This window comes from Chrysemys picta, chromosome 6 (genome assembly GCF_011386835.1).
Source record: "Chrysemys picta bellii isolate R12L10 chromosome 6, ASM1138683v2, whole genome shotgun sequence".
In the NCBI taxonomy this organism is placed as follows: domain Eukaryota; kingdom Metazoa; phylum Chordata; order Testudines; family Emydidae; genus Chrysemys; species Chrysemys picta.
This window is the reverse complement of record NC_088796.1, coordinates 24,731,235-24,756,717: the sequence shown is the minus strand read 5'-3', so window position 1 is coordinate 24,756,717 and position 25,483 is coordinate 24,731,235. Positions and strand designations below refer to the sequence as shown.

Genomic DNA, 25,483 nt, shown 5'->3' with positions numbered 1-25,483 from the left:
CATTTACTTATTGCCAGTTAATTGCAAGTTAATTAGAAACTGAATTGAGAACACCAAATGTTTGTTGACAAAGAATGGAAGAGGGGAGTAGGACTGGAAACCTAGAGGTGAAAGGACCTGATTTTCCTTTACACTAAGGTCCCTTTATCCCACTTGCAAGGTAAGGAGCCCTTAAAGGGTGCATAAATTTAATTTACATCAGTTTTAACATCCTGCATTCTCCCAGAGTGGTGTACAGAGACCTTAATGTAAACGAGACTCTGGCCCAAAGACTTATTATGCCATTACTAAATCTCAACCATCTAGCTTCCTCCCTCCACAGAGTATATTTGTCTTTGCACTTCTAAGGAAGGTTTTAAAATTTATCATACGTGTTAATGCTGTATGAACAGGTATCTTGTAAATAACTTTCAGTTGGCAGAGAACATATTCAGAGATTGAAAACAAAATAAACTGAGCTGTCAGACATACACCACACCAACCCCTAACAAAAGTTGACTACTTACTGCAAAAGAATATGTACCAATTGGTTCAGGATGTGGGTAAAAAGCACATATCGTGTGGTAATCATTTCTCAAACAACAAAGACAGAAATACAAGTTATTTACAATGATTGTGCTATATTATACTAAACAGACTGCCAGAAAAGATTCAAAGCATAAAAGCTTCTTTTTCAAACAAGAGAATAAATAATACTGAATTGGGGAGGAAATGACTATGTAGCGTACTTTGGCCAAAGCAGTTCAACATTCTTACTTCAATTTTCAATTGTTAAATTACATTGTGTTCTAAAACTGCAGGAAACAGATTATAGGATCTGAAAAATTGTCACTTAGATTATTACAGCATGGTCATAACAATATCAGCCATCTTTCAAAACTTCTTTTTTAAAATATTGTCCTATTAAAATAAATGGATCACCAAAGATAAAATTCCACTACAAAGGTTTAATTCACAACTTGTTGCAAATAGTATTTACAGGACTACCAGATCTTGTAACAGGCACTGTTTTTATTTAGTCTTGGGGGTTTTTTTGCTGACTACTTTGTGTTACATTTTCTAATGTGGTGCAATTAACTACACTTTAATTTCTACTTAAAAATAATTGCACTGAGATTTCACATGTTGTAGTTATGTATTCTTGATAGTAACATCAGTTGTTCATATACAGTATGAAATGTGTTACTGCACTCAAGGCCAAACAAGGATTAAGATTTTCAGGGTTGCACAGGCTTTCAAATGCCAACAACAGAAATTATTATTTACTCCCAGACCAATAAGGAGTTAATGTGAAAACATCTGTAACTACATGAAAATTTATATCTAATTCTATCATCATAAACTGTCCAAAAAAACCCCAAACCCAAATGTATTAGAACATCACAACAAATTGTCAACAATCATGAGTAAACAAGGTGCATTTTCTTTCATTATGCCATGTCAGTTAGGGGTACCTTATATTCATCATAATCTTTCTCATCTAGCAAATTCATTTTATCCAACTCTACAAGTTGTTCTGGGGTTGGCTCAGTTGGCAAAGGTTCAATCGACGCTTGTTCATATATTGGTTTTCCGTTAAAAAAAAGTTCTTTCCAATCACGCATCAGTTTAATTGGAATTAGGCTGCAGAAACAAAAACAAACCAAATTAGTTGTCAAACCAAACTAACAAGTCAGCTGTTTTGAGAATTATGGACCAAATTCTGCCCCAAACATGCAGCAGAAGTAAACAGGTTCTACACTAGAACATCTGTGGGATTTGGGATGAAGACAGAACCCACCCTAAAGACCGTATAGTTGTACCCAACCTCATCTGCAGCTGCTGTTATAGACACAAGGGCCGCTGTATCTCCACATATGTGCTGGTGTGCAGTATTTGGTTGGTGAAACTGTGTAGTAGAAAATCTATTGTCTCTGTCCCTCTCCTACTCCAAAACTTATATTCTCACTGAGGAAGGACTCATTGGAGGATCTGTGGAGATGTACTCTAGGCTACACAAGAGATGTGGACTCCACATCCAATCCATCCCTTCCGCAGTTTTCTGCAGTCAGAACACCAACAACAGAGGGTGGCAAGTTCTGTCCAGAAATGCCTACTCTACATGCTAATATTAGTTTATGATAATATAAGTAATTCAACCTGATTATGTTTCCATTAGAAAAGAAAGGTATTTCTAGAAAATAACAAATTAAAGTAGATATAAATTTATTAGAGATAAAACAAAGAACCTGAACACATCATACGTAGTAATTCCATGGTTGCTCAAATCAACAAGCTGAGCAACACCAGTAGCACAATTAGCCTGTATTCAACAGGTGTGCTCAAATTGAACTGAGTTATATTATTGTCAAAATACATATGACTACCTTATAATTATCTTGCACTTTGTATTAAAGAAAAAAAAAAGCTGCGATTTAATTATATGACCATAAAAGGGCACAACTATAAAATTGCTAGCAGACAGCATTATCATTTTGGTACACAACTTCATCTATTTGAATTTTCTTCTTTTTAAGTACAGATCTGAGATAACTGAGTGTTATGCTATAAATATACTTTGCACATAATTCCTTTGAACACTGAAAATAATACTGTTTGCATCTTGCACAAGGAAATGCATGGAAATACTGACAAAATTTACCTCCCGTGGCAGTCAGGATGCTGATACAATCTTGATCTGTATATGTACCTATATAGTGTATTCACCACTCAGTTCACATATGTTTTATACTAATTTACATTGGAGTCATGGCTGCACATTGACAAGGAAATCACCCACAAAATGTGAACGTGATGTTAAATATTGCAATGCTGAAATACAATTCATATTAAACATTTATTGGGCCATAATTGCACATTTTTCTTTCATAATCTTTTGCTCTTAATCTTTTTAACATAACAGTTATTCTTTAAAGGCAATGGATATTTATATTCTTGGGGTGAAATCTTCACCACCACTCTAGCTCCTTTATGATGTGTAAAAAGGCTGGAACAACATAAGGGAGCCTTTAAAGCCCCAAATCTGACCGGGAGGATTCCCCTGGGACAGGCACTGTGGAGACAGCTGCAAGACTGCTTTCTGAGGATCATCTCACAAGCTCTGATGCAGGGGGCATGTCAGGGGTGGGGCCACCCACAGTATAGAACACTGTGGAGATTCCAAGCAGAGCTGTGGTCCTTAGGGCAGCCCAGGGAGGCTGCTGTAATGTAAACAAGCCCCCATAGCTGTCTAAGTTATGCTGTGGGCCATCCAGCCATTGGAGCAACCTAGGATTGGGAGAGCACAAAGATTTAAGCCACTTCAGCCTCCCCCTACTCCTGACTTGTGATTTCTGTGCGGTGCCTCTTAGAGGACTTTTGTGCTTCTCGATGTAGAGAGAAAAATATGAAAGTCATAAAAAGGACATCTTATAAAACTTATACATTATTCATATTTTCACAGTGTAAGACTATTAATTCCAATTACACTGAAATGCAATGGCCTCAGCCTGAGTACAGGGATACTCTACAGTTATAAAAACAAACGTTCAGTCCTCTCCTTGTCCTACCAATTATTCAAGTCTCTGAATTCTCATAGTTTCTAGAGTGCTGATATGCACAATAACTATGATTATTTCTTATTACTCATACAGTATGTTAATCTATGTATTCTGACTGGATAAAAGCCATAGTGCAGGGCTCTGTGTAATCACTGTATAGTTATTTTTCAGTGTCTCTCAAGAAGAGATGTACTGACCTGTAAGGAGTGAAAGGAGACGAGAGAGGGAAATGAGAAGGTGAGGCGTAAGAAGGGGAGAGCACTTTCACACTTACATAATGGAGAAAGGATGAAAAATATTTTAAAACATACTACCTTTCAGCAGTTTGACAGTTCATGTTGTTTGTGGGCTTTCCCCCTACTTTCCCTTAAAAACTGAATATTTAATTTAAAATTTCAGTATAAAAAGATCAACAACCACCTGAAGTTGTAGCTTGTTAACTCATTATTAACCATATCCTGGATTAAGACTAGCTAGCAGTGATTTCTTCAGGGAGATGGGTTGAAGACCCCTATTAGGTAAACAATGACTGAAACACTGCCTTCCCAAAACCAGTATCTGCTCTTGATACCATGTCATCAAAATGGTGGTTTGTGAAGGTAGCCTTATTCAGTAGCCTTACAGATTTCAAATAAAGGCACATTGTTTATACATGTTGTGGAAGCTGCTATCCCCTTAGTTAAGTGAGCCCTGCCCAACTAGTTCCTAACATGACTGAATGCATAATCTGATCCACTTACACAGTCTTTGAGCCAAGATGGGATGACCCTTAGATTGTTCTCTGAAAGCCACAAAAAGGTTCCATTTTCTGAATTGCTTACTCACATCCTAGTATCGTTTGCAAGATTTAGGACATTAAACCTGCTGTCGTGAACAATTCAAATGTGCATTATATTCCCCTTGCAGTTTCAGATGCATGCAGTATTATTTCAGACTGTCACAAAATGTGTTGTCCCTTTCAAAGCAGGCCTACGTCCAGTTAAAGCCTTTTAAGATCAGCACTCTGTGGGTTGTACTCATCAGAGGGATTGTGTGACTGCAGGTTACAGCAAAGCCTACTGTGGAATGGAACATGACTATATACAATTGCTTGTTTTTGCAATAGTTAGAGAAGGCTGGAGGGTGTAGCAGCTTGCTGTAGAGATGCTCTAAGGTGGACCAAACTGAGTTGTAGACCAAGATTGCCAATGGTGTTCCCAGAGGTCAGGGACCTGAAGCAGGAGAAGGAGAGGGTCTGTGGCCAGAATCCAGTGAGAGGGCTTAAGAGAAGTCCTAAAGGCAGGCAGGAGAAGGAACTGGTGAGGAGTAAGAGTATGACTGAAAAGAGTATGAGCCATGGACTAAGGAGTGCTAAAGGTTTCCGGACCAAGGAGAAAGCAGGGGAAGAAAAAAGTCTGACAAGAAAATAACAGAGAAGGCAGGAGACTCAGTGAGAAAACAAGTTCTTTCTTGTTTAGAAGTCCCAGGCCAAAGCTTGATATTCAGATATTATTGATTTCAGTTACAACACAGAATACAAAGTGTATAGTGCTCACTTTATATTATTTTTATTACAAATACTTGCACTGATAAAAAGAAATAGTATTTTTCAATTCACTTCATACAAGTGCTGTAGTTCACTCTCTTTATCATGAAAGTGCAACTTAAAAATGTAGAATTTTTTTTACATAATTGCACTCAAAAACAAAACAATGTAAAACTTTAGAGCCTACAAGTCCATTCAGTCCTACTTCTTGTTCAGCCAATTGCTAAGACAAACAAGTTTTTTTACATTTATGGGAGATAATGCTGCCCACTTCTTATTTACAATGTCACCTGAAAATGAGAACAGGTGTAAGCATGGCACTTTTGTAGAGGCGTTGCAGGTGTTTATGTGCCAGATATGCCAAACATTTGTATGCCCCTTCGTGCTTGACCACCATTCCAGAGGACATTCTTCCATGCTGAGGATGGGTTTTGCTCGATAACATTGCAAATGTTATGTCACCAAAAAAAATAAAAGTCTACATTTGTAAGTGGCACTTTCACAATAAGAAGATTGCACTACAGCACATGTCTGAGATTAATAGAAAAATACTATTTCTTCTGTTTATATTTTACAGTGCAAATATTTGTAATAAAAATAATATAAAGTGAGCACTGTACACTTGGTACATTTTTTATAATTAAAATCAATATTTGAAAATATAGAAAAACATCCAAAATATTTAGAATAAATTTCAATTGGTATTCTATTATTGTTTAACAGTACGATTAAAACAGTGATTAATCAGGATTATTTTTTTTAATCAAGTTAATTTGTTTTGAGTTAATCACTTGAGTTAACTGTGATTAATTAACAGCTCTATTAGCTATATAAATTACATTGTGATCCTTTAGAACAAAAGATTATACTACAAATATTTTATTATTATTATTATTACTTCATGTGAAAATATTGAAAAATAGTTCCAGTTGAAAGTAATTAGTACTGTGGAGTTGGGTTTAATTTTTCCACAGTAACATTAGCTCCGGTACATTGAATACGAGAAACAGAACTCATGATTCGATAATAACCTTTTAAATTATATGCTTGTTTTCAGTATTAACCACAACTGTAAAGGAGAGCATTCACAAGGGAATATATTTCATGAAATAATGTATCTCACTAATTTTCCTTTCCCTGTATTCTGTTTCTTTTCTCTGACTTCTGAAATTTACTTACTTGTTTGTCAACATTCGATATTCTCCTGTTTTGGTTGATAGATCAATAATTTGGTCAATCACTTCCCAACACATGGAATAATGCTTTTTATATCGAGCCTCCGCTCTTTCAGCAGCCGTTTTCTCATGTAGGTCTCTTTCTTTGCAAATACGTTCCTCATAATAAATTTTTTCTTGGTTTGCAAGAGCCTAAGGATTTTTTTTTCAAAAACAAACTTTTTAATTAGATTGTTAATTAACTTGAACTGGCATAGCAATAAAAAAAGTTTAAAAATGCTTAGAGTAATCTTTAAAAAGAAAATGAACTTGCTGAATTTGAGTCGAGAATTGAAAACATTTTTATCAGATTCATTAATCAAATGATATATAGCAGGTAATAAAAAATTAAGACATGCAGAAATCTGAATACAACCTCTGAAGACTCTGTAAGTCCCTGCTTTTTGCAAAATAGTCACTAATATACTGAAGTAAAGGAGCAAAATGTTACTTCCCCCATAACAAGTAAAATATTTTTTTCAGTGATTTCTGAAAAAAAGCCATTTTAACCTTAAACATGGAGAGAGTATATTTGCTATTCATGAAGAACAGTCATGTAGACACTGGACGAAATCCCAGTCCCAGTACAGTCAATACTAAAACACCTCTCGATGTCAATTGGGCCAGGATTTCAGCCATTAAATACATTTTAGAAAGTATGGCACACAGTTTAAACAGCAAGGGCTGCAAAGAATTAATACAAAGATACTGATGCTATTTGAGCTTTAGAACCCTTACCCTCCAAAATTTTTGCACATAAAATCAGAAAGGAGGAAGAGCAGCCTGACTATCAGCACTCCCAATAGCACAGTGGGCCCTGGTGGCCAGGAGGTGTAATTCTGGCATATCCCTGATCAATACCTACAGACTCCTGGATGCATGAGATTCCTAATGAAAATTAAGTTTATTTTGGAGGGACTGGGGGGAGATAGAGTGAGGGGTCGGAGCTGGAAAGGGTGAATGTGTGAGTGTCATGCCCTGCTGTATCCATAACATTTGGCATAACATCTCATTTGGACTTAGGCTCGCAAGTGCTTAAGTCACTTTTGAAAATGAGACAGGCTCCTAAGTCACTTAGGCCTTGCAACACTGGCAGGGCAATGCCTGAATACCTTTAAAAATCTGAGCTCATGTATGGGAGGTAGACAAAGCTCCGCACAATATATTGAATAATTAATCTTTTACCGCCTCTCTGTCAAGAGCTTCTTGGAACTCTTTCAGTCGTCTTTCCTCATACTGTTTTTCTCTGAAAATTCTGTTCTGCCATAGCACTTCTTTTTCATGCCGAACATGCATGAGTTGTACAGCAATCCTCCGCTCCTGCTGGGACTGTCTCATTAATCTATTAATAAGTTGCTCTTCCCGGTAAGCCTCCTAAAAAAATAAAATATTGTAAGCTATGCTAAATAGTGATTAACTATTTAATGGATTATGTCAGAAAATTCTATACTCCTGATATAAAATGTTTATTCAAAATAGCATGACTGCCTATTATAAATGTTAAGAAAGAAATCATAAAGGAAAAGAAGGACTGGTTTTCTGTTTCTCTTTATTATCCTAATTAACTTAGGAGTTTAGGAGGGTTTAGGAGTTTGTCCTTGTTAAATGCAGTGGCAACCACAGTTTGTAGTATCTCCTCATTGACGTGCTTACGTTTTCAGCTTCCTTCTGCAACTCCTCTGTTCTTATGAATTCAGATCTCTGAATTAAACTTCAAAACTTTTCAGCTGCTTCTGCAGCCCAGGCACTGCGCTTTGAGTGAAAGTTGCAGTTTCTCTTTGAAATCCCACAGTCCCACAGAAGGGCTTGAAAGGGAAATCACTGATTCCCTCCACAGCCCAGACACCTGCTCCAGAAGCAATGGTACAGCTTTAAAGTTTAGTTTAGAGATTTGTAATTAGAGCTTGTCTAAGAGTCCCAATTCAGTTTCTTCAGAAAAGAGGAGAGAAGTGGACAAAGAGGCTAGAGGGGAAAACTGGCAGGTCTACACTGATACTTTTATCCTTCATGAGCCTAGTTTCCCTTTCATCAGATGTTTGTGTTGGAGCTGCAATGGAACAACACACTACATAAACCCACCTCAAATTTTGTTTTTGTTTTTTAAATTACTGTTAACAAACAGACATACTCCAAAAGCAATAACCAACTCTAATATGCTATAGTGTGCCTCACAGTGCAACCAGGCATGTAACAATAACCTACTAACACATATCCACTAGGGTTAACGGCAGTTCTAGAAGTACTATAGAAAATTATGAGAAAGATGTCCTTTGTATTACTGCAAACTATGATATACTGTTGTAGAGGAAAAAAGCAAATACAATATTGCTAATTCAAACCACTGTATTTGTTTTTTAATTCTTTTAACTTATTGAATACTATATCAGATGGGCAGGCAGGCTAGTGCATTCTCGTGAAATGCTACTGATTTGAAATGTCTAAGAAGATATACAGCACTATCACCCCCGGGGCAAAAGTTTTCAACTGGCTATTAAGCCAGCCTCTGAGGTCTCAATCCTGCAATGAGCTCCACATGGGCACAGGGTTCTGCCCACATGAAGCTCACTGCAGGAGCAGATCTGATTGTGCATGCACACATCCATTTTCACACAGAAATGTCATTTACGCATGCAAATTTAAAATAGAGAATTCAATAGTCTTGAAAATGAAGGTTACTTGCCTGTAACCAGAGTTGTTTGAGATGGACTTTGCATATTCCCATTAGTGGGATACACTGGCAGGTACAGCTCAGGTGGTGGAACCTTCTCATAGTAGTGCCCATAGGAACACTCATGTGCCTCTCCTACTTCTCCCCTCTGCATTCCTGAAAATTTTGAGGGTGAGGCTATAAAAGGGAGGTGCCCACTGCCACCTCAGTTCCTTCCACCACTTTCTCAGACTCAATATTCCATTAGGCTTCTGAGGAAGAGGAGAAAATGGGCAGGAAGTGTGAATATGCAGAGTCATCGCAAAGAATTCTGTTTACAGGTAAGTTATATTCATTTCTTCTTCAAAGTGGCCACTGCATATTTACACTTCTGAGATAGTTTGCCAAACTGTACCCCATCAAAGGAAGGTGGGACTTGGAGTCCTAACTGAACAGGGGTTGAAATATTGCCGTACCAAACTGAGCGTCTGCTCTAGACACTAAGTCTAAGGAGTAGAGGTTTATACATTTTGAGCTCTAAATAGCAATCTCACAGATCTCAGGAATGTCTAAAGCATTCTGTGGAGGGAGCCATTGCTCTGGTAGAGTGTGACTTAACCCCAACAAGAGGAGGAATAGATGTTAGCTTGTAACTTCTCTCTATACATTGTGAAGAGACAGCATGACTTTGTGGTTGTCTGTACATAACATAAAGAGATTGGGAGACATGAAATTCTTTGGTCCTATTTAAACAGTAAGCTAGAGCTCTCTTAGTATTTAAAGTATGTAGTTCTGACTCCCCTATGTGAGTGTGAAGTCTAGGAAAGAAAACTTGCAGAGTCATCATTTGATTAATGTCAAAGTCAGATACCACCTTAGCAAGGAATGTAGCATTTGAATGAAGTATCACCTTATTGTTGTGAAAGATAGTGAATGGTGAATTGACCACGAGGGCATGTAGATTACTCATTTGCCTAACTGATGTCATGGCTATTATAAACATAATTTTAATAGATAGGTGGAATAGTGAACAATCTGCCATATGCTCAAATGCAGACTTCATGAGCTGCTTTAAGCCTGAACTGAGGTCCTTGAAGGAACAGAGTCTTTCACTGACAAGTCCCTTCATAAGTTTCTTAACTCAGAAGACAGATTTATTGTCTGTGAGCACTTAGTGTGCCTCTATAGCTGCTAACTGCACTTTCAAAGAAGATTTGGAAAGACATGAAAGCTTTAATTGAAGTAAATAATCAAAAATATATTATATTGGAGCCAACGTTAGATCTATATGTTTCTTGGCTATCCACTTCACAAATCTAGTCCACTTGAGATATCATAACACCTTCTGGTTGACTGTTTTCTCAAGTTAATCAATAGCTGATGCACTTGTGAAGGGCAAGATTTTTCAAGGTATGTTAGAGTCCTGTAGCCCATGAAGTTAGGTGAAGTGGTAGAGGGTCAGAAGATAAATTCTGCTGCTCCCCCTCCCCCTTTCAGATAATAAACCTGGTAACACTGGAAGTAGCCTGTGCGCTCCATTGGAGAGTTGAAGAAGGGCTGTTTATCACTGTTGTCTTGACCATACTTGGGCAACAAGAATTATCTTGTCTCCATCTTATCTTATCTTTTTCCTCAGTCTCTAGATCAGAGGAAAGGGGGGAGAAACGACTAACAAAATCATCCAAAGGCCAAGATTTGGTGGAGATGGGGGACTTCAACTATCCAAATATATGTTGGGAAAATAACACAGCGGGGCACAGACTATCCAACAAATTCTTGGACTGCACTGCAGACAACTTTTTATGTCAGAAGGTTGAAAAAGCTACTGGGGGGGAAGCTGTTCTAGACTTGATTTTAACAAATAGGGAGGAACCCATTGAGAACTTGAAAGTAGCTTGGGTGAAAGTGATCATGAAATCATAAAGAGCAACAGAGGGTCCTGTGGTTGTTGCTCTTTACAGATTTAGACTAACACGGCTACCCCTCTGATACATGAAATCATAGAGTTTGCAATTCTAAGGAAGAGTAGAAGGGAGAACAGCAAAATAGAGACAATGAATTTCAGGAAGGCAGATTTTGGTAAGCTCAGAGAGCTGATAGGTAAGGTCCCATGGGTATCAAGACTGAGGGGAAAAACAACTGAGGAGAGTTGGCAGTTTTTCAAAGGAACACTATTAAGGGCCCAAAAGCAAGCTATTCCGCTGGTTAGGAAAGATAGAAAATGTGGCAAAAGACCACCTTGGCTTAACCACGAGATCTTGCATGATCTAAAAAATAAAAAGGAGTCATATAAAAAATGGAAACTAGGACAGATTACAAAGGATGAATAGAGACAAACAACACAGGAATGCAGGGGCAAGATTAGAAAGGGAAAGGCACAAAATGAGCTCAAACTAGCTACAGGAATAAAGGGAAACAAGAAGACTTTTTATCAATACGTTAGAAGCAAGAGGAAGACCAAAGACAGGGTAGGCCCACTGCTCAGTGAAGAGGGAGAAACAGTAACAGGAAAATTGAAAATGGCAGAGATGCTTAATGACTTCTTTGTTTCGGTCTTCACCGAGAAGTCTGAAGGAATGCCTAACATAGTGAATGCTAATGGGAAGGGGGTAGGTTTAGCAGATAAAATAAAAAAAGAACAAGTTAAAAATCACTTAGAAAAGTTAGATGCCTGCAAGTCACCAGGGCCTGATGAAATGCATCCTAGAATACTCAAGGAGCTAATAGAGGAGGTATCTGAGCTTCTAGCTATTATCTTTGGAAAATCATGGGAGATGGGAGAGATTCCAGAAGACTGGAAAAGGGCAAATATAGTGCCCATCTATAAAAAGGGAAATAAAAACAACCCAGGAAACTACAGACGAGTTAGTTTAACTTCTGTGCCAGGGAAGATAATGGAGCAAGTAATTAAGGAAATCATCTGCAAACACTTGGAAGGTGGTAAGTTGATAGGGAATAGCCAGTATGGATTTGTAAAGAACAAATCGTGTCAAACCAATCTGATAGCTTTCTTTGATAGGATAACGAGTCTTGTGGATAAGGGAGAAGCTGTGGATGTGGTATACCTAGACTTTAGTAAGGCATTTGATACGGTCTCGCATGATATTCTTATTGATAAACTAGGCAAATACAATTTAGATGGGGCTACTATAAGGTGGGTGCATAACTGGCTGGATAACCGTACTCAGAGAGTTGTTATTAATGGTTCCCAATCCTGCTGGAAAGGCATAATGAGTGGGGTTCCGCAGGGGTCTGTTTTGGGACCGGCTCTGTTCAATATCTTCATTAACGACTTAGAAAGTACGCTTATTACGTTTGCGGATGATACCAAACTGGGAGGGATTGCAACTGCTTTGGAGGACAGGGTCATCACTCAAAATGATCTGGACAAATTGGAGAAATGGTCTGAGTTAAACAGGATGAAGTTTAACAAAGACAAATGCAAAGTGCTCCACTTAGGAAGAAAAAATCAGTTTCACACATACAGAATGGGAAGAGACTGTCTAGGAGTACGGCAGAAAGGGATCTAGGAGTTATAGTGGACCACAAGCTAAATATGAGTCAACAGTGTGATGCTGTTGCAAAAAAAGCAAACATGATTCTGGGATGTATTAACAGGTGTGTTGTGAGCAAGACATGAGAAGTCATTCTTCCGCTCTACTCTGCGCTGGTTAGGCCTCAGCTGGAGTATTGTGTCCAGTTCTGGGCACCGCATTTCAAGAAAGATGTGGAGAAATTGGAGAGGGTCCAGAGAAGAGCAACAAGAATGATTAAAGGTCTTGAGAACATGACCTATGAAGGAAGGCTGAAAAAATTGGGTTTGTTTAGTTTGGAAAAGAGAAGACTGAGAGGGGACATGATAGCAGTTTTCAGGTATCTAAAAGGGTGTCATAAGGAGGAGAGAGAAAACTTGTTCACCTTAGCCTCTAAGGATAGAACAAGAAGCAATGGGCTTAAACTGAAGCAAGGGAGGTTTAGGTTGGACATTAGGAAAAAGTTCCTAACTGTCAGGGTGGTTAAACACTGGAATAAATTGCCTAGGGAGGTTGTGGAATCTCCATCTCTGGAGATATTTAAGAATAGGTTAGATAAATATCTATCAGGGATGGTCTAGACAGTATTTGGTCCTGCCATGCGGGCAGGGGACTGGACTCGATGACCTCTCGAGGTCCCTTCCAGTCCTAGAATCTATGAAAGCATAAAACAGACCCTTTTTTATGAGACCCACCAGCTCACAAGAAAAGACTCTGATATGGACAGACTGTCTCTCCTTGCTCATGAGCAAAAGAATAGACACTTCAAATTCTGTCTGGTGACAAGAAGATCTATGTCTGGGAGCCTGTATAGGTCATCGATTTCTTTAATAACCATTCATGCAGTTGGTTACGTCTCTGCTCAGTTGAACTACTATCCTGTTGACTTTGCCTGCTACATGTAGAGCTCCAAAATAAACACTGTGCTGGATATACCAAGCCCATAACTTGACTGCATCCTCACACAGCTGGAAAGAGTTCACATAGTACACTGCCAGTATATTGTCTGTGATGAACGGCACTACCTTGTTCTTGATGCCATGTATAAAAAATTTGAATGCCAAACAAATTATTCTCAATTTTAGGAAGTTAGTGATCTCTTTTCTTGAGAGCTCCAGTAACCTCTAGTTGCTAATCTGTTGCTCCCCATCTCTTGCTGAAGGCATCAAAGGTAACTGTTACTGACTGAGTAAGAGGATTGAACGATACCCCTTTCAGAACATTTACATGGTGACGCCACTTTGTAAAGGATAGCAGTATTTCTTCTGGGATATTCAATCTGGTCAACATACTATTTGTACCTGGTCTGTAATTTAACACCAGCCAATGCTACAGAGTTCTCATTCTGAACGCTTCTTCAGGAATTTGCGTGTCATCCTTGCTCAGGGGCCATGCTAATATTCTCTGTATTATTCCAATTTTAGTATATGTACTGCTGAAGCATAAGGTCTGACATAAGAGGCTGAAGCCATGAGGCCCATAAGTGCTCAATAGAACATTACTTTTCAAGTAGCATTTTGATAAAGCACTGTGACAAGGAGTATCAGGCCCTTCATGGCCCCCTGCTGGAAGCCCTGTGATCCTACTATACTGTGCCTCAGGAAGGGACCAGAAAAGGTGAGTCCTCTAGGCCTGCCTAGAGAATCTATACAGAAGCAGCCAATCAGAGCCCAGCAGGCTCAGATTAAAGGCGCTGCAGGGCCTTAGCAGGTCAGTTCCTGATTGGGACCAAAGGACAAGAAAGGGTGCTCCTCTCTGGCCAACGTATCTCGAGGGATAACCAGAGCTTGGTTCTGGCTGCATTTGCTTAAGCTGGGAGAGAGAGGACCTGAGAACTTTAACCCTATGGTAAGGTTAGGTAAGGGATGAAGATAAAGAGTCCAGGTAGGAGGAGGCCCAAGGAAGTAGCAGCAACTAATCGAAATGAGAGGCACATGGCTGCTGTTTATAGGCTCCCTCAGTTGGAACCTGAAGTAGTGGGTGGGCCTGGGCTCCAACACCAACCACTGAAGAAGTGGTGTAAACCCCAAGAATGGGACAAGGCTCATTTGGAAGCCAAAGCAAAGGGCTGAATTTAAAGGGCCCAGAGCTGGGTCTTAAAACCCTGGTCAGAGCAGATATACAGTTTTGCTATCCCAGAAGGGGTTCATTTTGACTATGTGACATGGCTGAAGGGCCAAGCCACTGAAGAACTGCCAAGTGAAACTGACAACCTACAGGGGGTGCCAGGAGTAGAACAAGGCCTACAGTTCTGCACACAGGAGGTGCTCAAGAGGTAAGTGCTCCCCATTACAACATCCTTTTAGAACACTGAAGCTTCAGTTATCTGTCTTCTAGCAGATAAGCTCTGCCCTCTTGAAAGTCAAGAACTGCTTCTACAAAAGGGATTCTCTATGTAGGAGGCAGAAGGGATTTTTTTTCATATTTATCAAGAATTCTAACCACTTAAATATGTGTAACGCATATCTTTGAAAAGGGCATCTTTTTATGAGGTTTTGATGAACCAATTATCTAAATAAGGGTAAATGAAAAACTCTGCTGTCTTAAAAGAGTCTCTACCACAGATAGGCACTTTGTAAATCACCCAGGGGCAGCAGACAGGCCAAAGGGTAGGACTTTGTATTTGGAAATGTTCTTGTCCAACCATGAAAGGGAGATACCTGCAGTGACTTGGTCTGATAGAGATAGGGAAGCATACATCCTTTGGATCACGAGCTACAAACTAATCTAAAGAGGTTTGGGAAAAGGCGGGGTGGGGCAGGGACTTTGGGTAAGGGGTGGAATGGAGGTGGGGCGAGAGCGGTGCAGGGGTGGGAAGAGGCGGGGTAGGGGGCGCGGTCAAGCACCCACCGGGCAGATACCAGAAAATATCTGGAGTAGAATCCCTGACCTCTGAATTCCCTTGGAACCTCCTCTATTGCTCAAGGGGCTGAATCTCCGATTTTAACAAGCTTTCGTGAGAGAGTCCTTGAATCTGGAAGAGGGGTTTGGATGGAGGAAGTGTTTCAAACTGAATGGAATAACCATCTTTTAACAAGGCATACATTTTAATGGTGAAGGTAATTAACCACTGGAACAATTTACCAAGGGTTATGACAGATTCTCCATCACAGGCAATTTTTAAATCTAATCAAGATCAGATGTTTTTCTCAGAGACTTCTTGTAGTTCAGACAGGAATTGTTTCAGAGAAGTTCTAAAGGCTGTGTTATGCAGATGGTCAGACTAGATGATCACCATGTTCCCTTTTATAGTCTCACCCTCAGAACACACAGAAATGCAAAGAGAAGAGGTGGGAGGGACACATGAGAGCTCCAACGGGCACTGAGCTGCACCTGCTGGTGCATCCCATGAGTGCAAATATACAGAGGACACTCAATAATGAATTTGTCTTCTTCATGTTTGACACAATTTTGAAATGATTGCACTCTATGATACATAGTCATAAATCACACAGGTGCCATTTTACTATGTTACTAAGGCTTCATTCAAGTAGTCATTTTAAGGGTGCCAATTCCTGTAGCATATAGATTGAGTAGGAGGGTTAATGTATTGAATTGAATTAATGGAGATATCCTATCTCCTAGAACTGGAAGGGATCTTGAAAGGTCATCGAGTCCAGCCCCCTGCCTTCACTAGCAGGACCAAGTACTGATTTTGCCCCAGATCCCTAAGTGACCCTCTCAAGGATTGAACTCACAACCCTGGGTTTAGCAGGCCAATGCTCAAACCACTGAGCTATCCCTCCCCCCCCCACTATGAAAATAGTAACCTCTCAAGTTTCCCGAGGTTTCAGTAGCATAGTTGGTTATTGCACTTTCCCCTTTGAAATGTGGGCTGCCATTTCTGCAGACCTGGGTATAATCACAATTTAATTTAAAATTAGTGCAGTGGTGTTATTTTAGCTCCATTCCACCTAATCAGAAAACTATTTGTTGCCAGTCAGAACTGAAGTGTACTGTCTGACCCTGCAGGACTGAAGTCAGAGTGGGGGTCTGCCATGGATTTAAATTGGTGCAGGATCAAGCCCACTATGTGGAAACTTGTACAGCATTTACTTACTTTATCTGCTTTTTATCAACACTTGTAGCCTCTCCCTTTCTTAAGCACCAAATTCAACACAACAATTAATAGGAAAAAATGTAGCACAGTTTAGGAAGAATTAAAACCCATCAAAGCATAAATGTGAAAGAGACCTAAAATAAGGTACAGCGCAAAAGCATAACTTCAGTTTTATATTGCAGCATTTCTAAAAATCCATAGTAAAACACAGGATCACAGGACACTGTAGAAAAGATAAAATAGGTTTTTAAATAACAGATGGCTTTGTAATGGTGATTATTTGAGAAATGCATGATAAGAGGCTTAAAATTATATCTATTTGGGACAACACTGGCATCCAGTGGCCAAACATATTAATTCTATATTTATGTAGCATACCATACACCTGTATATTACTACACATATTTCATGTATTACTATATTTCTATCTGCATCTTTAATTTAAAGATGAATGGAACAGCTTCATGCTGTTTTAAGCTGTTTTATTTACATTGTCATCACTGTGAAAAGAGAAGCACAGAACCCTGAACTCAGGTCTTCACAGGAAAGGCACTACTTCTTCAAAGACTTATGCAGGTGCTTAACTTCACGCACTGTGGCTAGTCCCATACAACAGTGTAGAATAAATATAAAACTATAAAATTAAAGTTACCTTAAGTTTGGTGAAAGAAATAAGAGTTGTAAAGAAAGGCCATAATTAGCAAGTGAAAGAAAGGCCTTGAAAGTAATGAGTTATAAGGAAAGAAGGAACGAAATAGGGAGGATGTTTGCGCCAAAAAAATAATTAATAAGATAAGGGAAAGTTTCTAAAAAGATGGCTTCTGTCTGATAGGGGCAACTGCAGGTTGTTTTAAATAATCTGTCTTTAAAAGATCCAAATGGATTTTTACAGAGACTATAAAAATAAAAGACTCAATAATAATGTGTGTGGAACTGGAATCATTTCAGAGAATGCTATCATGGGATGGAGGTCCTGGACTTCAATCTCTTACCTAGCAGCCTAAATTTGGCCTCCTATCCTTCCCTATGTCATTGTTACCTACATGTACCACAAACACCGGCTCCTCCCCAGCACTACATGTATGTCTGTCAAGATGTCTCGAGAGATCTGCAATCTTCGCATCTGGCAGGCAAGTCATCATAAAAAAATAAAAATAAAATAAAAAAAAATGGAGATATCCCATCTCCTAGAACTGGAAGGGACCTTGAAAGGTCATCGAGTCCAGCCCCCTGCCTTCACTAGCAGGACCAAGTACTGATTTTGCCCCAGATCCCTAAGTGGCCTCCTCAAGGATTAAACTCACAACTCTGGGTTTAGCAGGCCAATGCTCAAACCACTGAGCTATCCCTCCCCCATCATGAGGTTCTCCTGGTCATTGCAAATCCAGCTATCTATGTTCCTAATGATCAAATCCCCCATTATTATTACCCATCTCTTCCTAATAACTGGAGTTCCCTCCCCCACAGAGGTATCCTCGGTGCAAAAAGATACCACAACATCATCTGGAAGGAGGATCCCAACTATGGGATCATTTCCCTCTACTCCACTTTGATGTTTTCCTTCCCTGAGACTTTCATTCTCCTTAACAGCACAGAGGCTTCAGACTGGGGGTGGGACTACTCTCCCGTTGTCCTGGAAAGTTTCATCTATGTACCGCTCTGTCTCCCTTAGCTCCTCCAGTTCAGCCACTCTAGTCTCCAAAACCCGTACACTGTCTCTGAGGGACAGGAGCTCCTTGCATCGAATGCACACGTACGTCCCCGGCCCATAAAGCAGGTAATCATACATGCTGCATTCAGTACAATAAACTCTGTTTCTGGACTTCTGCCTGCATTCTCTTTTTACTTCTGCAGCTCTTTCCTTTATTGTTGTTTTGTTTTTATAGGGAGTGTTTATTGCCTTAAGTTTAAAGAATATTAATGAAGTGTATCTAGCCCCCCCATCCCCACTCTAAACTCCTTCGCAAAACTCCCTGGTTAGCTGCTCCTGGTCGCTAGCTCCTCTGGTCACTTAGAAGTGGGCTTTTTAAACCTCTGTTCTCACTATGTAGCCCTGCCCCCGGGTAAGGGTTGATGAGTACTAAAGGGCATGGGAATCAAAGACGCTCTCAGCCTTGCCCAGCAGGCCTCTAGCTCAGCACAAAGTCCCCCAAACAAAGAGACCACGCTATATACTTCGGACAAGCAGCAAACACACCACAAACATACACACTAAGGACAACAAACTCACCCCAACTCTGAGGCTAAATAAACCTGAGGGGGTTGTGGGGATTAAAGGAAGTAACTGCAAAACCCATTTTGAGACACAGCATTCCCCTCCACAAAGCCAGCCATCTTTGTCTGCTCCCTACCCCTTACCAGCACCTAGATCTTATGCTTAATTTGTGCAGGGACTTGCCAGGGCTGAGCCTCGGCACCTCTAGGCTTGGCAGTTCATAGCCCTGGCACCTCTGGGGTTGCTGCATTGATTATGAAAGTAAAAAAATTGCTTGAGCCCCAGCACCTCCTTCATTACAAATTAAGCACTGCCCAGATCTAAGATCTGGGTAACTCTAATGCAGCCATGCAAGAGGTTTGGGGAATCCTTGCCTTCCCCTACTTCCCTGCACAGCCACTTTAGAAAGTCACAATCTAGCTCTAAATATTTAACAACTTTTCCTGAATGCACAAAAGGAAGATTTTAATCATTTAACTTCATTATTATCTGTTTTAAACTTACCAAGTGACTACGCCTCCTTGAGAGCTAGCTATGTATAAAGTTTGAAGTTTTTAAGTTCAACCATTTGGGGGGGGGGGAAAATTGGGGGCCAGATCTTCAGCTGGTGTAAAACATCTTAGCTTCATTGACTTCAATTGAACTATGACAGCTTTCACAAGTTGAGGAGCTGGTATTATTATTTCTCTCTACATATTTATAGATACAATTTTTCTCCATTTACCTAATAAAAACATCTGAACATAGTTTGTTCAATCACTCCAAAAACAGTTATGTCACCTGAGGGCTGAGATCAAACATGCAAAGTTCCAGCACACCAGCGACTTCCCAATTGATATTCCCAGCTTCCCTAAGATCATTACATGCCGTAGAAAAACATCTGCCTCTTAGGACTACTGCAGTAAATCACCCTTACTGCTACCATCATGTAAGAGAAATGTGAGATAAAAATGACACCTCTAGCTTCTTGAATTATAAAAAGTCCAGTTCTTTCTGTAATTCTGGAAAAAAAAATCTGATAGCTAGAGACTGCTGTTAGGGTGCAATTAAACATCAATTTGTTGTTTTATTTTTCCATTTAGATACTTGCAAAGTGGTAATTCTGCATGCAATACAGCATATTGGCACAAATACCTCACCTCTTGTGCTTCGTGGGCTATTAGCTGTTCCATTAACATCTTCCGTCGTCTCTTTTCTCGTTGCTCCCGGGCAAAACTGTCTTCCTCTAGACGTTTTTGAATTTTTCTTATATATTCATCATCTGAATAAGTGCTCAACAATTCAGTAGTTGTCTGGGCTGTGGTGTCTGGAGCTGCTGTGTCTAACTCCTGTATCTGCAAGGTGTCCTGTACATTGCTAAGAAAATACATGTTGAACATCAAAAGAATGACAACACCTCTCAAAGTAGCCAATGTGGATTCCACTCTTGGTGCACATGAACCACATGCACATGAGTTTGGATTATTTTGGCCACCAGTGTCAGTTAGGTCCACACCTGCACCCTAAATGTCCTTGTGTCCTCCATTTGAGGGCTTAGCAGGCCCAACCATTCCCTGGCCAGTAAAGAATCCCAGAGGATTAGGACTACACAGGATTGGGGAAGGAGGGTGGGTCATGGAATCAAAATGGAAAACACGTCTCAAAGAACCACCATTTACTGTAAGGCTAGCAACCATTATTTTTTCTTCGAGTGATTGTCCACATGGATTCCACTCTTGGTGACTAACAAGCAGTTGTCTACTTGGAGGTGGGTAGTAGGGGACTTACTTAAATAGTGACTGCATGACAGCCCTACCAAAGAGGATCAGTCTCAAAGAGTCTACCAAACAGTAGTATCTTGTAAATGTAGTGTCCATTAGCTGCCCTACAGATTTCAGAATTAAGGACATTCTTCAAACAGGCAGCAGAGGCTGCCTGAGATCTAGTGGACTTGGTACATCCTGTCAGCTCACTTGAATGTGGCCAAATGGATGCTGGTGTGTGCTGCAGGTCTTTTGAGGTTCCAACCATCCTTTGTTTACAGGCATGGTGAGCCTGCCAGGTATACAGGGGTACATGATGTCCAAGGGTTTGTGAGGTTTCGCCTGCACCACTTCTGATCTGAGCCTGCTGGGCTCTGATTGGCTGCTTCCATGTAGCCTCTCTAGGCAGGCCTAGAGGACCCATCTTCACAGCCCTTTCCTAAAGCGCAGTGTAGTAGGACCACAAGGCTTGTATAGCTAAAGTCTCTGCCAGGAGGAATAAGGCTGATAAGATATGAGTACTAGGGCGAGGGACTGACAATGGGGGAGAAATACCAAGAAGGATGTTCCCTGTGAAACCTAAGTTGTTTCCTACCATAGACAGATACCTTTCCAGAGACTCTTCCTGATTTCCATCGTGCTATCTAAGGAAGAAAAGTAGGGTGGGAAGGGGAGCAGTTTCTATTATACCCACTGGGTTCAAAGAAAAGGACTACACGAGGGAGGGGCCATCCTGTCAGGAGCTCCCTGGCTTTGTTTTGCTTTCCTTAACCGGTAGGGGGTGAATTGGTACCAAAGATACCTCCTTAACTTTCTGTGGCTAGTGGGCTTAGTTCTCACCACCCTAAACCTTTCAAGGAAAGTAGACTCTGGTACTGGGCCCAAAAATAAATCACTCATACCATATGTGCCATGGATACCAACATAGTAGGTACTGATACACTGGGCACTGAGAAACATGCTTCCAAGGTTGCCTATACAGTACCATAGGATTTGTACTGAGAGAGATAGGGCCTGCAGGTTTAGTGGGTACTGCCAGCACTCTTAACAGTCAGTACTGGGGTGCTAGAGGGACCATCTCAGACTATTTTCTGCTCCTGCACTATTGAGCCTGAGACTACTAAGACTTCTAAGTCTTGTGCCTCAACTCAGAAGGTGACCTATTCTTCGGCTCAGCTCAGGAGTAGTGCTTCTTCCTACCCTATCAGAGGTCACTGAAGCAAGGAGGCGGCAGATGACTGGGGCCTCTTGGTTGTTTAGCTTTGGGTGGAATCTTGACTCAACCGGGGGCTCATGGAGAAAGACTGACTGAGGTCGAACTGCCTCCCTCCTTTTGGTGTCCAAGGAGGCTTACATATTGTACACCAAAAGGAACAATTTTAGGAAGACTCTCACTTTTTGAGTCTGTTTAGAGAAGAAGTGATATATGGTGCATTGTTCAGGAATATGTCTAGGGTGACCAGAGAGCAAGTGTGGACAGTTGGGATGGGGGTGGGGGTGGGGGGTAATAGGAACCTATATAAGAAAAAGACCCCAAAATTAGGACTGTCCCTATAAAATCGGGACATCTGGTCACCCTAAATACGTCCCTCTCTTAAACAAAATAGGCACCTAGAGTGTCTATTGTTAAGTGGCACTGAAGCTTCACATCAGACACAGGTCTTAAACCCCAGAGATTTTGCTTCTGCCATTTTGCTAGTGCCCACGAATACAGGTGCATGAATGATGCATCTGAAGAAGTGAGGTTTTTTACCCACAAAAGCTTATGCCCAAATAAATCTGTTAGTCTTTAAGGTGCCACCGGACTCCTTGTTGTTTTTGTGGATACAGACTAACACGGCTACCCCGATACTTGACACGACTACAGGGTGATTCTAGCTGAAAAGCAAAACCTGACTACAATAAGATTTTTTATTATTATTATTTGTGTTGCCAATGGGCAGCAAGACTAACAATTAATCCTAAATTCACACAATGTGCAGAGAAGCAGGTGCACACTGCAGGGGTTCCATCTTGCTCCCACAGGTGCTAAAAAGGAACTGATGGACGGTTGGGACACTCAGTTCTTCATGACCTCTGGGGCGAGGGCCTGGAGGGAGCAGGCATGGCCCCAACAGACCCTGCTGGCCAAAAGAACCTGGTCTTGTGTGCCTGGAATGCATGAACACCGAGTGGAATCCTTGTGGATTAATCACTTGAAGATTACATACTGTTTTACAGTGATAAAGTTGCTGCCTCCCTGCTCTGCCCCTTCCACTCTGGTCACCAGCAGTAATATCAAGGCAAAAGACAAAGATCTTTGCTGCTCTGAAACAGGCTACTGCTGCCTCCTCCCTGATGGGCCAGTTGCCCCTAAGTTCTGACTTTGGGGAACGAGCTTTTATCATCTCTTTGAAACCAGTATATTGTTTTTGTAAGTCTGTTTGCTTTTTTAAAATAGGCAGAGTGCCTATATCTTTAGTGGGTTGGGAGTGGAATTAATTAAAAGAGAAAATATTCTGCTTAATATACACAGTGCAGCTTTAATTTATGTTGGTTTTATCGTATAGCTGTTCAAGTGGTGTGTTATGTGTTTGAGAGGTATTTTATGTTTCCTCAATCTAAAACCCATACCAGAAAAATGTAAGCATCCCGAGCAGAAAGGCACTGAGTGGCTCTTGAAGCCACTTCATATTATTTTCAGTCTCCTGCTAAAGCACAGGTGAGGCATACCAACAGCAGGTGTCTTTCTTCCAGGGCTTCTTGATGCCCATTACGAACAGTTTCTCAACCAGACAAATCATCTGCTGTTGCTATTTTATTCTGTTCTATTCTACATAGGTTCTTGTACCTGTGCTCATCATGGCAATATCTGAGCACCTGCTTCTATAGCTATTTTATGTAGGCATTAAGGTTCTAGCAATATGAAATTGGAAGCTCCTTGCATGACCAAATTAGAGGAAGAAGTTCATGTTGAAAAACATCTTCAGATGACTAGTGCGAAATACAATGATTAAAATCAAGAATTAGATAGCCTGAAACAGCTCTCCTCTGTCTTAATTACACAAAAAGTTGTTCTCCGGTGAAAAATATAAGTTTTGGAAAAAATCAACTAAAAATTAAAAATGGGATACTCATAAAATATCGCATAAGTATGAAATCTGGAAACATAAATCTTAATCTATCACGTTTAAGGAATTCTTCGCCCAAGAAAACAGGGGGAACTAATGGATAAATTAGCTGAACTCATCCCTGTAACCTAATGCATGTGAGCAGTCTCATTGACTTCACTGGGACTACTCACATTTGCAAAGTTAAACACATGCTTAAGTGTTTGCAGGATCAGAACTTCAGTGAGGCAAGAGTTCATGTACACTCATAAGTAGCCCTACCTCATTCAAGCCCCAATTGTCCACAGACTAATGCATTCACTTAACTTTACATCAGCTTCAAGTAAGTGTGTGTGTAAGTCTGTGCAGGATTGAGGCTTCAATGTACACAGTGAAAGATCTCAGTCTTTATGCATCTTCACACATAATGCACAGTGACAACGGGACATTGTAAGATTGTTAATACAACTCCTTTTTTTAAAGTCAGTGTGAATACATGATGTATATGATATTTTAAACTCTTACCAGTTGGCCAAAACAAAACAGATCATCACAGTATCATGGGAAGGCACATATCCAATTTACAGATTACTTGTGTACAAATATTAAGTTTCTACTCTAAAGCTTTTTGAGAGAAAAAATGTGGGCTACTTTAAAAAAAAATGTACTCAAACTTTCCAAACATTCATTGAGACAAGACCTGGAAAACACAAGCCTAAAAAGGAGAAAGTTTGAGAAAGTTATAAACAACCGAGAAAGGCTCTTTAGGGATATTAATGTCTCTTTGTCTGACTGCAAAATTTAAAAGTAGAAAATGAGGTATACTTTAAAATAAAAATGAAAAACAGTTGATGGGGGTGAACAGTTTCATTAATAGAACCACAAAACTAGTGGATATTTCTTTTTTTTCCCCCAGTGACTACAGTTTCATTGATGTTAACTTGGTGCAAACATTACCTGTCAGTGACTTGGGTGCTACTAGAAGAAGGGCTCTCTTTCCTCATAAACTTCTCAAACTTCTTAATTTCCATGTATACATCCTAGAGAAACAGCACAGACATTTCAATTGTCTTACCTTCCCTAAAACCACAAAAGATGGATTCAACTATTAACCATTTGTATCTGTACTGTAAACTATTATACAGAGAATTTTTAATGTAATTTAATGCCTTAGAATAAATTATATTGAGAACATATTACGTATCAGCTAGTCCAGGGTGACAGAAGACAAGCTCCTACATACTCACTTCACTGTATTTTCCTCTTTTCCTACATACAAGTCAACCCATTGTAAAGACAGCATCTGGAGCTTTGCAGTCTTCCACTCTGCACAATATGGTTTGCTAGAGTACTGAGTAAAGTCAGTTCAAGCCCGGTGAAGAGTTCATTCAGGGTTTTTTAAGTATACTGTTCTTTGCAAAGTATGTTGTAATTTGGATTCAGTAGCCCAAATTTAGTCTTATTTTACACCCTGTGTAACCCAACTCATTTGGTAAATTCCAAAAAGAGAATAGGACTAACTAAATTATCTCTCTCCCCTCCCGCCGCCTTCAAAGTTCTCAACTAGATCTGGTTGTACAGAATGTGAGTCAGGGTAGAATTCGGCCCACTTAGTTCTAAGTACAACATGATCCAAATTTCTAAATGGGAAGCACTCTCCAAAAAGCTTTAAATGTATTACACACAGTAGTGTAACATAAGAGAATCCAGCAAAAGTATCTTCAGTCTTCCTTGCTTTGATACGAGACAGCTAACAGTTTTAAATCTTACTAGTGTTTTTGTTGTCAATGACACTTTTATATAGCATATTGTAAAAGAGTTGTTAAATTACAATGCAGAAGTACAACAGTCACAAATCATAAGGAAATGACTAAGGGCTTGATACAACTTCCATTAAAGTCGACAGGAATTTTTCCAAT

The 25,483-nt window shown here is 40.0% G+C and overlaps 1 protein-coding gene and 1 non-coding gene across 2 annotated transcripts in view; both read right to left on the bottom strand.

Annotated features, from left to right (window-relative positions):
• Positions 1-603: 603 nt before the first annotated feature.
• LOC135972104 (sperm flagellar protein 2-like) overlaps positions 604-25,483 on the bottom strand; it is a 37,956-nt gene continuing 13,076 nt past the window's right edge. The window contains exons 6-10 of the mRNA XM_065598861.1: positions 24,522-24,604; positions 19,873-20,089; positions 7,464-7,652; positions 6,244-6,431; positions 604-1,623 (exon numbers count right to left, since the gene is read on the bottom strand). Of these exons, the coding sequence (XP_065454933.1) occupies positions 1,431-1,623; positions 6,244-6,431; positions 7,464-7,652; positions 19,873-20,089; positions 24,522-24,604 (870 nt within the window). The 3' untranslated portion in view covers positions 604-1,430. The remainder of the gene's footprint in view (positions 1,624-6,243; positions 6,432-7,463; positions 7,653-19,872; positions 20,090-24,521; positions 24,605-25,483) is intronic.
• LOC112060019 (U6 spliceosomal RNA) lies at positions 13,800-13,902 on the bottom strand. The gene has a single exon (XR_002889330.2). It is a non-coding gene; the product is annotated as a U6 spliceosomal RNA (small nuclear RNA).